At 47.3% G+C, this 14404-nt stretch overlaps 1 protein-coding gene across 4 annotated transcripts in view; it reads left to right on the top strand.

The window, feature by feature from the left end:
- The window catches only part of SLC4A11 (solute carrier family 4 member 11), a 268286-nt gene extending 257805 nt beyond the window's left edge, over nt 1-10481 (top strand). For all 4 annotated transcript variants that reach the window (XM_068274632.1, XM_068274623.1, XM_068274641.1 and 1 more), the window contains 2 exons: nt 1775-1944; nt 6718-10481. In XM_068274632.1, coding sequence (XP_068130733.1) covers nt 1775-1944; nt 6718-6781 — 234 coding nt within the window. In that variant the 3' untranslated portion in view covers nt 6782-10481. The remainder of the gene's footprint in view (nt 1-1774; nt 1945-6717) is intronic.
- Nucleotides 10482-14404: the final 3923 nt, after the last annotated feature.

Genomic DNA, 14404 nt, shown 5'->3' with positions numbered 1-14404 from the left:
GCAGACTTGTGGCTCCCTCTAGTGGTGTATCGTTATCATTACTCCATGAGGGTTGGGTAGGACTCTTGTCAACCAATACATGGCACTGTGCAGACAGCCACATGTACGGCTTGTATCCTTTGAACTGTACAAAGGGATAGGGGCCTGTTTCACGTAGATCTGTTAAAACTGCCGTGGGCAAGGAGAGCGAATTAAGTAATTTGGGCGCCGAAGGTGCTGTGAAACATTGCGCACTGGCATTGGGGTCCATTTTAATAACCGCAATTTAGTTGCTATAAAATAACCGGTGGCACCCACTATACAAATTTCAAGTGATAGCTGCCAGTTGAAGCTGTTGACATGGGCACCAGTGGCAGCGAACCAGTGGGGATTGCAAGGGTGGTTTAAGCATATGGAGGGGGGGGGGGGGGGGGTGTTGGGTATGCTGCAGCAGGGTTTGTGGGGATGAGGGCACACAGTTACGTATCAGTTAGGGGGAGGGGGGGGTCAGTTGCGGTTAGGCATTTTGCGGTGAGGAGATCGGTAGAGGGAGGATTCATGCGAGGACAGGATTAGGTTAGGTGTCAGTAAAAATTGGCAATATTGGAATGAAGTAGTGGAATATCTAATAATATGTAATTATACTGATATCCAATGAGAGGCTTTCTATGGCACCCAAATGACTGCAGCAACCTTGTTGAATGCACACAGGGAATTTTTTACCTGTACTGATGCTGTGGGAGTAGCGCTCATAACTCTATTGCCACCACCAATGTTACCAGGGTTACAGTAACTTGTGCTGTGGTATCTAGAATATGGTTTTTCCCAGGTTACCCAACGAGATAGGGAGCGTAGGCCTGTCCTAACCTAAATCTATTCTTAAGTTGGAACAAGGACTTCTTGTCCCTCCTATGTCCTCGCCCCCCCCCCCCCCCCACCCCTTGTGCCTCCTATGTCCTAGCCACCCTTTGCCCCCTGTGTCCCTTCCCCCGTGCCTCCTATGACCCCCCCATCCCATGCCTCCTATCCTATGTCCACCACCCCCATTCCTCTTATCCTTCTTCCATCCCCCCCCCCCCCCCCCCCCCCCCCCCCCCCCCCGGTGCTTCCCGCGCTCCCCCAGAAGTAGTTTCAGAGTCCCCGACTTTGTGACGTCATGGCAACAGATTGGCGAGCGTTCGTATTGGTGGGTCGTTTGTACGCCAAGTGTTCATAAGTCGGGGACCGTACAGGATGCCAAGACTAGTAAACATGGAGAATAGTTTACCACAGGAAGGAATAATTGTGCTATCCCTAAAAACCTTAAGTAATCTGTATATGTTTTTTGCTTACTTCATGTGTTAGCATTAGCAGTGTGTGCTTTAGTGTGGGGGTCGGGAATAGAGATGGTCAGTTAGTGATGTTTCCGATATTCTACTTCACTAACCTCTCACTTTACCTCTCCCTAACACGAACTCCACCCTACCCCCAATACTTACTTTCCCCCTACACTGTGGCTGAACCGCCAACATCCCCCTAGAATAGATGGACTTTTATTAGCACCCTATTTGCAAAAAAGAAAGTGCTCAAATAGGACGTCTATAAACATCCATTTTATAGAAAGTGGTTACATTTGCATCTCACTGAGAAACTCTTTGGCATCACTGGCCTATGAATGAGGCATTCACATTACTTTTATCACCCATTTTTCTAGGACAGTTTTTGCGTAGCTCGGTCTTCTGCTGGTGTGAAACTTGGTTTATCCTGCGGAGAGAGCCTTACTCCTGTTAATCTAGCATTGTGCTTCTTCCTACAGACGGCGTATCCACCAACCCATTACATCAGAAGAGTCCCACAGAGGAAGATTCACTACTTCACCGGCCTGCAGGTCCTCCAGCTGGTTATCCTGTGTGGCTTTGGCATGTCGCCTCTTCCTTACATGAAGATGATCTTCCCTCTCATCATGATAGGGATGATTCCCATCAGGTATTTGCCAGACATCAACTAAACACAAAACGATAGAGCGCAATAGCTAAACACGACTGTGTTCTTTAAAGCAGGTTTGCGGTTACCAATGTGAGGTTGCTACTTCCAATTTTGCATTCTTACCTGAGGAAGAAGGAAGCCTCTAGATCCTACAGATGTTTCCTCCATCCTCCTCAGCCAGGCCGATCCAGCGATAAGACCTCCAAGGCAGTAGCCGTAGCATAGATCCACTCGGGCTCCAGTGAAAAAAGCAGAACCTGATCAGGTCTGCGCAGGTGCAGACAGCTCAGGCATGCGCAGTAGCACAGACCCGATTAGGCTTTGCTTTTCCCGCTGGAGCCCCAATAGGTCTGTGCTACTGTGCATCTGCGATCTGTCAACAAGCAATTTTTCGGGGGTCTTAGCGCTGGGAGGCAGGTGGAGGACGTGGGAAGCCTCTCCAGGATCCAGATGCTTCCCCCTCCCAAGGTAAGCACTTGTAGGGGCACTTTTTTTCCCCTACAAGTATGCTTTGTAAAAAAAAAAAAAAAAAAAAAGTGTAAAGAATAGAGCTAGAGAGACTTTAATGTGCATTTTACACCAGTACACACAGTGAAGCAATAGCCGCAAGGTACCGGCCTGACGGCCGTTTCACAGGAATTCTGCGTCTTCAGAGACCAAAGTATTGCAGCTTATATATACATAAGTGCATCACTTACCACTCCCCACTGCTCATTTGGTGATTATATGCAGTGAGGAGTGGTAAGTAGTGCATTTATGTATATATAAATGACAATTCTGTGTGCATACGGTGACATTTTGGTCTCTGATGAAGCAGAATCTCTGTGAAACGGCTGTCAGGCCAGCATCTTGTTGCTATTGCTTCACTGTCTGTGTTGTTGTTGTACAGCGCACATTAAAGTCTATGTAGCATTAGATTAGTGCCTTGTCTACTCTTCCTGTTTGTGGACTTCATTGCTAGACGTCTTCTTCTGCCAAGTTTCCTGCGCCTTCGTTTGGGAGAGAGAAGTAGAGCAGTTCTTTTCTACCACTCCAAATTTATTTTCACCAGTGACCGCACACACAGTGTCTAGCAATGAAGTGGTTAAATGGGCTTCAGCTTAACAGACGTTTTACGGGCGCTCCTGCTTCGTCAGAGGCCGCAAATATTAACCTTTTTTTTTTTTAAAAAACCTTTCCAGTTACTGACTCCTCTATAGACCCCCTAATTATGCAGTAACTGACTAAAACCTTATACACACCTTCAATTTTGATTGGCCCGTCACTGACCAATTTTACCACCTCCTATGTAGGATGAAAGCTTACCTACATAATCTGTTCATAGTATTAAAAATCTGTTGGTCTTCGTACTAAATAGAGGTGGTAAAATTGGCTAGTGATTGGCCAATCATAATTGAAAGTGTGTTCCAGGCTTAAACAGACACTGAAGCGTACAAAAAATTGATATGATTTGTATGTGTAGTACAGCTAAGAAATAAAACTTTAGGAGCAGAGACAAGTCTAACATGGTTTCCAGTACAGGAAGAGTTAAAGGGATACTGTAGGGGGTCGGGGGAAAATGAGCTGAACTTACCCGGGGCTTCTAATGGTCCCCCGCAGACATCCTGTGCCCGCGCAGCCACACCCCAATGCTCCGGCCCCGCCTCCGGTTCACTTCTGAAATTTCTGACTTTAAAGTCAGAAAACCACTGCGCCTGCGTTGCCGGGTCCTCGATCCCGCTGATGTCATCAAGAGCGCACAGCGCAGGCCCAGTATAGTCTGTGTCTGCGCAGTACACTCCTGGTGACATCAGCGGGAGCGAGGACACGGCAACGCAGGCGCAGTAGTTTTCTGACTTTAAAGTCAGAAATTCCAGAAGTGAACCGGAGGCGGGGCTGGAGCATTGGGGAGTGGCTGCGCCAACACAGGATGTCAGCGGGGGACCATTAGAAGCCCCGGGTAAGTTCAGCTCATTTTCCCCCGACCCCCCCTACAGTATCCCTTTAAACTCCATTTGTTTATGCAAAAGAGCCATTGAGCTCCACGACTTTAAGAGTCGCAGAGAGCTGTGTCTTCTGAAGCTTATTATCTCAAGTGTCTGGCACTGTATTGTTTTTTTGTGCAGGGAACAGTTCAAAAGTTCACTGGCCTACTCTGTAAAATCATTTAGAATGCGGAGTAGTGTGTAAACTGCAAATATTACAGAATGATGCAATGTTATAAAAAAAAAAAACTATATAACTGAAAATAAAAATATGAGAATATTTTCTTTGCTACTAATGTTCTAGTAATAATCCGTACTACACAACCAATTCATTATATCATAATTTTTTTTTCAGTCTCTCTTTAAAGGGAACCAGAGACAAAGCCTGGGTAAAAAATGAAAAAGATTTCATACATACCTGGGGATTCCTCCAGCCCCATAAGCCGGGATCGCTCCCACGCCGCCGTCCTCCGTTGCCTCTATCGCCGCTACCGGGTCCCGTCACTTCCGGCGGACGCGGCCAATTGTATGCAAGAGCAGGGACTCCCTCCATATCCTTACGCATGCGCCTGCGTAGTATATCGGCGCATTCGTAAGGATATGCAGGAGTCTCTGCTCTTGCATACAATTGGCCGCGTCTGCCGGCAGTGACACACTGCGCTTGCGTTGACTGGCTGAAAGTACGGGACCCGGTACCGGCGGATAGAGGCAGCGGAGGACGGCGACGTGGGAGCGGATCCAGGCTTATGGGGCCAATCACTAGCCAATCTTCCCATCACCATGTAGTGTGAGGGCCCACAAATGTTGAATACTATGGACTAATTGTGTAGGTTAGCTCTTGTACTACAGTGGAAGTGTTAAATTTGGCCCATCAAAATTGAATGTGTGTATGCACCCCAATTATTTTAGGCTTTTAACCACTTTCCCCACCACTACAGTATATCTACGTCAGCTGTGGCACCCTCCAAGCCACAGCGACGTAGATATACTGACCTGGCTGCAGCCCTGCTGTGCACGGTCGGGTGCGCTTCAGAGCGCACCCTCCGGCACTGTCAGCTGCAATATTAATTGGCGGAAAGGAACATGTTCCCTTTTGGCCAATTAGTCCACCCCCCTCCCATGAACGATCGCTGCAGTAGTGAACTGCAGCGATCCTTCATCTGTCCCCCTCGGCGCACAAATAGTAAAAAAAAAATGCACAAGCAGGCAGTCACACTCACCTACTTCGTTCGTTCCTGCCACTGTCCTGAAGTCTGATCCTCCGATCCCCGCTCTGCAGTCAGCCGCATATTGCCGGAAACCCGGGTCCCGGCTTGATGACGTCATCAAGCCGGGACCCGGGTTACCGGCAATATGCGGCTGACTGCAGAGTGGGGATCGGAGGATCAGACTTCAGGACAGTCGCAGAACCGAGGTAAGGTGAGTGAGACTGCCTGCTTGTGCATTTTTTTTTAATATTCCTGCATGGAGGGGGCTGCCCTTATGGGGGGGGGGCATCTGGCTATCGATCCTGGGGGGTGGGGGCAGGATATATAAAAGGGGGGGTTCATGTTTGCTGGGGGGCATCTAATTGACTAAGGGGAGGGGGGGGGATTTACTAATTTGGTGCATCTGGGCACCTGGGGGGGGGGGCAATAATCATATACTGGGGGCATATTTGGCTATAATGGGGGGCAGTACTAATCCTGGGGGTATATCTGGCCATAATGGGGGTAATCCTGTTCCGGGGACACATATGGCCATGAAGAGGGGCACTATTCCTGGGGGTGCGTCTATCAATCTTTTCTGGGGCTTTCAAACGCAGGGGACATATGTGGCTATGCTAGGGGGGCTGATATTGGGGGCACATCTGGCTATACTGGGGAGGCGGTGATACTGGGGACACATCTGGATATCTATACTGGGGCAACTTTAACTGGCGGCACAGTTTTTATGTCAAATCGCACTTTTTATTTCCAAATAGAATTGGTTAGAATGTAGAAATAATGCATTTTTAAAAATTTCCCCACTTTGTCCCATTAAAATGCATAGAAAGGAACATTTCACTTCGTACCAAATACCCCCCAATGAAAGCTTAGTTTGTCTTGAAAAAAACGATGTATAGATCATTTAAGTGGCACGAGTAGAGATGAAGTTATTGCTGATTAACCTTCCTGGCGGTAAGCCCGAGCTGAGCTCGGGCTATGCCGCGCAGGAAGATATCTCAGCCCCTGGTGGGGCGATTTTCTTCATTTAAAATGCTGTACGCGCAGCTAGCACTTTGCTAGCCGCGCGTACAGCTTGATCGCCGCCGCTCTGCGGCGATCGCCCGCACGCAGCGGCGCAACAGGGCCCCCCCCCCGCCAGAGCCCTGCGCTGCCCGGACCAATGAGTTCCGGGCAGCGCTATGGGCTGGATCGGAGGCGTCTGACGTCAGGACGTCGGCTGACGTCCATGACGTCATTCCGATCGTCGCCATGGCGACAGGAGAAGCCAAACAGGGGAACGCGTTATATACGCGTTCCCCTGTTTGCTATTGATGCCGGCGACGATCGCACTAGAGGGACACATGCGCCCTCTAGTGGTGTTTCATGTAGCTACCACTCTGGTAGCTTTACATGAAACAAAAAAAAAAAAATTAAAAAAAAAAAGGATTTTTGCCTTTTTGGCAAAAACAACTAACCGCCAGGAGGGTTAAAAAGGGACACCGCTAAAGCGTCAAAACTGCTCTGGTCAATAAGGGGAAAACAAGGTCTGGATGCGAAGTGGTTAAACTGCCATGCAGAATTGCAATTTACTAAACTCCCGGTTTTGTTTTTCCCTTCTTCAGATACAACTTACTACCCAAGATTATCGAGTCTAAATACCTGGACGCCATGGATGCAGAACATTAGGAGATCGCTCTTTACTGGGAATGTGCATCGGTCTCCTTCGGCCGAGGACTTGTGTACGCCTTCGTTATTTTATTTTTGGGTTGCGTTACTTTGGATAACAGACCAAAGCGGAATCGGGTGAACTCCAAGCAGGAGAAGTTTTCAATGATGAATTTGGAATGCTCCAAAGATGGCTCTTCACCCTGGCCACAAGCTTGTCTTTACGCTCTGGAACCGAATGTTCTTTGTTTATGTTCCTTTTAGTACCTTCTATCTCCAATGAACCAAAAAAATGAGTTCCTAGGACTGTGCATTACTATAGACAGGAACACAATAAACGGTGAGGGGCCAAATATATATTTTTGTCTCTGATGAACCTTGCAATACTTTTTTCAGAAGAAATTTTTGTGAAGTGAGCTGGCTCTACACAAGCGGACTAAGGACCTGACTCCAGAGAAGCAGAGTGTTAGACCTGTGTTATTTGATTTTTTTTTTTTTTTTCCTTGACGTCGAGGTAAAAAATATAAAAAACTTTTCACGATTTGCGTTGCTGCGTAAAGCAACGGCGATGTCTACAGATCAACCAAAAGTGTTCCTCTTCTTTGTAGCCCTGAAATTTAAGCTATTTTTAACTGTTTGAACTTTTTTTTGTTTTTCTTGTTTTTCATAGAAAATGTTGCATTGGCGTTGTGAATTTTGCACAGCAGCGACTTGGCATTATGCACAAATTCACTCAGATACCAGCACTTTGGTGTGTTTTACGTATGATTGCGGGTTTGTATGTGCGCGTGACTGTCTCCACCGATCTCCATGTACGTACATGCTTGACCATGCATCAAGAATGCATTTTTTTATGTATAATGTTTATACAACACTAGTGGAAGGTGCCACAGTCGGGTTTTTTTTAAGATGACCTACTCCTGGATGTCTAAGCTTTACAGCGGTTATGGGTGGTCGCTCACTCGCTTTCCTACAGTCGGAGAAACGAATAAGAAGCAGATTGTAAAGTAACCTGGATGGACTGGATTACTGACTTTATTCTCTGATGTTTCTTATACAAATACGGTTCTGAGGTTCTTTTACTTGGAATGTCTGTCATCTCTGGTCAAATCTTCAGGACCATCCAAACTCTGATGCTCTTGCTCCGTTTTGGTCTTGATGAAGATGTGGTATCTCCATAACTGACCGTTTCTGGCCGATTTTTTGAATGTAGCCTATGATATATAAAGAGGCCGGACTGGTCCATTCCATCTCACCAAAGATGTCTTTGCTCATTTACACCATTGCTTGTATTTTGACCTGGATGTTGAACTACTCCCCCCCCCCCCCCCCCTCCTCCCAAACCATAAAGTACTCAAATGAAGGTTCTGCCAATGGACAATCCTCCAAGTTTTCTCGATTCTGTTGTATCTGATGTGAATTTTGCATGATGATTTCAGCATGTGGCTGATGTTCTTTTGGGTTAAGTTTTAAGAGAAGGTTATTTTTGTAAATATCTCAATGTCAGTTTGAGGTCAAAGATATATATGATGTCTAGACAAACTTTACTTTGTCAAACTTTTTGTTCCGTATTTTTGTTTGCAGTGACGTTTTTGAAATTTTCGGTGGCTTTAATTTTTTTTGTTTTGTTTTATAATGCAAACTTTTACAAGAGACTTGGTTTCACAAAATGGCAATTCAGTTTTTGTTTTCTTGGGCGAAGAAACAATCATTTCCCCCCTGACTTTGAGCACATTGCAGTTCCTTCTTGACTTTACTTCGCAAGAGCGGAACATGAAAGTACGTCTGCGGATTTATCAAGGTTGCAATGACCAGACACGTCACCAGTTGTCCTAGTGGTATAACTGGTTTAGTTTGGCTAACCAACCGTAATCTGTCATTTAGGGAGATCTGTGCAGGTAGTAAGAAAATAATAGAGGGTCTGATTGTTCAAGAAAAATCAGAGGCTTGGGTGTATGGCGGTCAGTGCCATGTTTGAGGTCCATTATATGGAACTCGGGATAGAAGACAATGACTTTTGTTCTCCACTCCAGCTTTTAAATATACATCTAGTAAGGTACTTGGATAGTTTTTAAAGCGCTGCTGTATTCAGAGAATATTAAGGAACTTGACCTACTGGCTCCTTTGATATGTACAAGTGTTGTAGCTGTACTTTAGAACAGCATTGGTTAAAGTAGACAGCATGACCTTCCTGGTTCCCTAAAGTCTGATTGCTTTGGTCAACAGTCTCCCAGGAAGCCCTATGACAGTCTGGCATACTGAGCTTGGCTGAGTGGCTTGTGAGATCCTACAGAGAGTGGAGGGGGATGGACAAGTTGGAACCTCCCTTCAGCGCCCAAAACAAAGTAATTGGCTGAAAATAAATCTGCCGTGGCCACTTGCTTATCGCTAGTGCTATGATGGGGCGTACATGACCCGAGATACCTAAAATGATCATAAATATTTGTATTTTAGCCATTTGATTCGGGTACAATGAGATTCTGTGATGGTGCCTAGACCCCAAAAAACTAACTATAAAAAGTAACTTGTCTATATATCTTATCTAAAGCTTAGATAGTTTACACAGCATATCTAGCTGCAAACAGCTTTAATAGAATATGATTATTTCTTCCTGTGCTACAATGACAGCAGCCATGTTGTTTGTAAGCATTACACAGAGGCAGGCTTATCTGTATCTTGAGCAAAAAACCTAATTCCCCCCTCCTCCTCCCTCCTCCCCTCTGCCTCTGAAATATCTGGCTAGTAATACCTCCCCCTCCTCCTGCCCAGACTTTGCTCCCATGAGCCCTTGCTACTGTCTGAAAATGCCTTGGCTCTCTGAAAACCTGTGGCAGTGGCTTATTTAGTTTATAGAGAATTAGAGCATTAAAACAAAAACAAAAAAAGTATTTGGCTTGAGGAATGCCCTATAAACAATAGGAAAGGAACACAATTATGCAAAGAGTAAAAGTTCATCTCGGATCCACTTTAAGGTGCACCCCAGCTGGAAGTGTGTATGAGCTACACAGGCAAAACACTGTTTGAAACATATTAGAATCTGTAGTGTATGGAATATGTCTCATTCTGAACAGTATTTTTAACAGTACACAATTCAGGTAAAGTCTTCACAATATACATCTCTGCGACTTTGATTGGTGGGCATCTACCAGGCAGATGAGCTCTGTCCCCCGTACTGCCCCATGTTTGAGTGTTATTCTCTCAGCCTCAGCCCTTTGGCAACATTACACCTAAAACAATACCTGCCCGTTGTAGTAATTTAGTATGGACAGACAGTGGTGAAGGATTTGCTAGTCCTCTCAACAATCATTGGCCAAGTCTTGAATCTCAAAGCTTTCTGTAGGTTATTCTTTATTGGCTTCTTAGCAACTCCTTCTGATGCCGACCAACACCCATTTAGAAGCAAAATTAACTAATTAGCTGGAATGTAAAATATGGGACTTGGTCGGTGGCTATAAGGTAAAGCATACGGGTCTCATTTGAAGGAGCATCAATCGTAAAAGGCCCCCGATATCTCCTTGACATTGCTATAGAGGTTTGTGGAAGTTGGCGTGTAAGGGAACTGCTTGTGCTCAATTTCAGGTGGGTCCTGACTTCTATGTGCTGCTTTTACGTCTAGTGTTTGCTACGAGCGGGTCTATTCTGTAAATATTTGAGATGTCTGGAATCAAACTGAACAGAGCACCGAAGAAAATTATATTAATAAACAATGGTTTAAAACAAATGGCTGCTATGGTGTTAATTTTTTTTTTTTTCTTTTTACTGATCTGTTGCCGATAGTGATGGTTTTCCTTCTATGAAGTTCATCTTCTGTCTTCATTCCTGGAGTTGAAGAGGAACTCGACACAGCTCAACTCTCTTTACACTCTGTGGCTACCCCATCTCAGTATGGCTTAATGCACTTTACTATATTAAAGGAATACGGAGGTGATGGGACATGATGAGATAGACATGTATATGTTCAGGGTGAAGCATACAAATAACTAGGCTGTGTTCCTTTTCTTCTTATTCTGCCTGAAAGAGTTAACGTTTAAGAATGCAAGTGACCGTTTCTATCTAGTCGGGACCTAGTCAGACTATATTGTAACACTCACTGATAAGGGATTAAAGGGAACAGAGTATCATTTTTATCTCCAAGACTCATTAAAAATATGGCTCATTAATAAAAAAAACCTTTGTTTTACCCCATATTTTTACATAATTTAAGGGTTAATTACAGGCAGTATTCTTCTACATCCTCTGTCCAAGAGCCACAGAAAATGAAAAGCAGATAAGGACTCTTCTAATTAGATTTAATTGTCCAGAAGCTGAGATCAAACAAACCCATTAAAGGGAAGGTTCAGGGAGGGTGGGTAAAAAATAAAAATCAATTTCCACTTACCTGGGGCTTCCTCCAGCCCGTGGCAGGCAGGAGGTGCCCTCGCCGCCGCTCCGCAGGCTCCCGGTGGTCTCCGGTACCCGACCTGGCCAGGCCGGCTGCCAGGTCGGGCTCTTCTGCGCTCCAAGGCCCGGAACTTCTGCGTCCCACGCCAGCACGCTGACGTCATCGGACGTCCTCCGGGCTCTACTGCGCAGGCGCAGAACTACTGCGCCTGCGCAGTAGAGCCCGGAGGACGTCCGATGACGTCAGCGTGTCGGTGTGGGACGCAGAAGTTCCGGGCCTTGGAGCGCAGAAGAGCCCGACCTGGCAGCCGGCCTGGCCAGGTTGGGTCGGCCACCGGGAGCCTGCGGAGCGGCGGCGAGGGCACCTCCTGCCTGCCACGGGCTGGAGGAAGCCCCAGGTAAGTGGAAATTGATTTTTATTTTTTACCCACCCTCCCTGAACCTTCCCTTTTAAAAGCATTACAGGGGAGGGGGGGGGCAAGCAGGAGAAGAGGACACTGTGCTTCAACAGATAAGTCACTCTTGATGAACCTCACAACAACCCTGGATAATGGCAGTGAAAAGGGAGCATGGAGGTTAACGTCTGAAACATGGCAGCCCGTTAAAGAGACTCTGTAACAACAAAAACCTCCCCTGGGGGGTACTCACCTCAGGTGGGGGAAGCCTCCGGATCCTAATGAGGCTTCCCACGCCGTACTCTGTCCCACGGGGGTCTCGCTGCAGCCCTCCGAACAGCCGGCGACAGAGCCGACTGTAGCTTCAATATTTACCTTTGCTTTACCCACCTAATTACCAAATGGTTTAGACCAGGTCTAAAACATTTGGTAATAGTGAATTCCCCTTTGATGCAACTGACCATCAGTAGACTAGTCTTTTACCATCTGGATCCTTGCTGCCGCTGGCCACTGCAGCTTCAGGTTCTGCTTCCATGAGGGGATGTTTTCTCTGGGCTATATGCCAATTTTAATGCCTATTGTCCATATACATCTAGTAAGTGTAACTTTTATTGCGCAGTTTTTCATTTAATTAAAAGGTATCACACTACGGAGCGCTCCTCCTGGTTTTTGCTTTCCTTTTCAGTAGACTAGTCTAAACTGCTTAGTGAATTGAGGCCATTGTGGTGTAATGTACAGAACCAAAATTAGAAAAATACAGTTATGCCGATAAATATTCAGAAAAGACAACTTTTTATGTCCAGAAAGAGGTTTCTGTTCTGCATCAGCATGGATGGGTAGTCCTGTCACAGAAGAAGTCCTATTAATCTACGGCAATTTGGGACTGTTTATGTACGATGCAGTGATGGCAACTTTGAGCAGATTTGTAGTCCTTAACCTCCTTAGCGGTATGGACGAGCTCAGCTCGTCCATTACCGCCGAAGGGTGCCGCTCAGGCCCTGCTGGGCCGATTCTCTTCAAATAAAAAGGAGCACACGCAGCCGGCACTTTGCCAGCCGCGTGTGCTACCTGATCGCCGTTGCTCTGCGGCGATCCGCCGCGAGCAGCGGCGAAAGAGGATCCCCCCAGCCGCCCGAGCCCTGCGCAGCCGGACCAATCAGTTCCGGCCAGCGCTAAGGGCTGGATCGGAGGCGGCTGATGTCAGGACGTCGGCTGACGTCCACGACGTCACTCGCTCGCCGCAAAGCAAAACAAGGAGGGCCGCGATGCCGGAGGCGATCAGAAGTACGCGACAGGAGCGCCCTCTACTGGGCTTTCATGCAGCCAACTTTCAGTTGGCTGCATGAAATAGTTTTTTTTCTTTTATAAAAAAAAAAAAAACCCTCCCGCAGCCGCCCTTGCGATCTTAATAGAACGCTAGGGTGGTTAAAGGAGTTATCAGGCATTTATATGGAAAATAAGTGCTACTTACCCGGGGCTTCGTCCAGCCCCAAGCTCCCAGCTTGTCCCTTGCTGCAGGTCGACCGTTCTCTGCCGCTGCCTAACGATCCCTGGCGATGACGTCAGGCTGACCTGGAGGTCGGCCTGTAGTGCGCCTGTGCGAGTGGCGCTGTCAATCACCGCCACGTGGTTCGGATGCGTACTGTGCAGTACGCTCCGGCCCACGTGGTGGTGATTAACAGCGCTGCAGGCGCAGTACAGGCCGACCTCCAGGTCAGCCTGACGTCATCGCCAGGGACCGTGAGGCAGCGGCGGCGAACGGCTGCATGCAGAGCTGCAGCGAGGGACATGCTGGGAGCTTGGGGCTGGACGAAGTCCCGGGTAAGTAGCACTTATTTTCTATATAAATGCCAGATAACTCCTTTAAAGGACAACTGAAACAAAAAGAATATGAAGGCTGCCATATTTATTTAAATTAAGCAATACCAGTTGCCTGGCAGCCCTGCTGATCCTCTGCCTCTAAGGCTGTGTTCCCACTTGTGCCGGACAATGAGCGGCCAGTGGATGCGGACAGTGTGGTGTCTGCTCTGGTGGTCTGGCTGTAACCCGGGGAAGATCCGTTACCCCCTTAGGCTATATGGGGGGATGCATCCGCCTGCCTGGGATTATTCCAGACGGCCTAAAGTGCAATCTGCTTACAGCAACAGATCCCACTGATCCGTTGTGAGTGTGAATGGCTCCTAGTTATAAACTGTCCATTTAGCACAAAAAAAGTCCGTTCTCCGCTTTAGTGGCAACAGAGCCTAAAACGTACAGCCATAGCCCCTGAACAAGCATGCAGCAGTTCAGATATTTCTGACATTGTCAGATCTGACAAGATTAGCTGCATGCTTGTTTCTGGTGTTATTCAGACACTACTGCAGCCAAAAAGGAAAAAAAATCTGAATCTCCTATAGTGTGCAAAAGGCCTAAATCCTCTTTCCTGTTCTCTCCCCTGCCCCCATCCTCCAGTCCCCTGTCCTCCCCCCTCCTCTCCTGTGCTCCTCCTCCAGTCTCCTTTCCTGTGCTCCCTCCTCCTCCAGTCTCCTCTCCTGTGCTCCTCCTCAAGTCTCCTGTCCTGTGCTCCCCCCTCCTCTCCTGTGCTCATCCTCCAGTCTCCTCTCCTGTGCTCCCACCTTCTATTCTGTGCTCCCTCCTCCAGTCTCCTCTCCTGTGCTCCTCCAGTCCCCCTGTCCTGTGCTCCCTCCTCCTCTCCTGTGCTCCCTCCTCCAGTCTCCTTTCCTGTGCTCCCACCTCCTATTTTGTGCTCCCACCTCCTCCAGTCTCCTCCTGTGCTCCCACCTCCTATTCTGTGCTCCCTCCTCCTCCTCCAGTTTCCTCGCCTGTGCTCCCCCTCCTCTCCTGTGCTCCTCCTCCAGTCTCCTCTCCT

Source organism: Hyperolius riggenbachi, chromosome 1 (genome assembly GCF_040937935.1).
Source record: "Hyperolius riggenbachi isolate aHypRig1 chromosome 1, aHypRig1.pri, whole genome shotgun sequence".
NCBI lineage: Eukaryota > Metazoa > Chordata > Amphibia > Anura > Hyperoliidae > Hyperolius > Hyperolius riggenbachi.
This window is presented reverse-complemented; position numbering and strand designations above follow the sequence as displayed.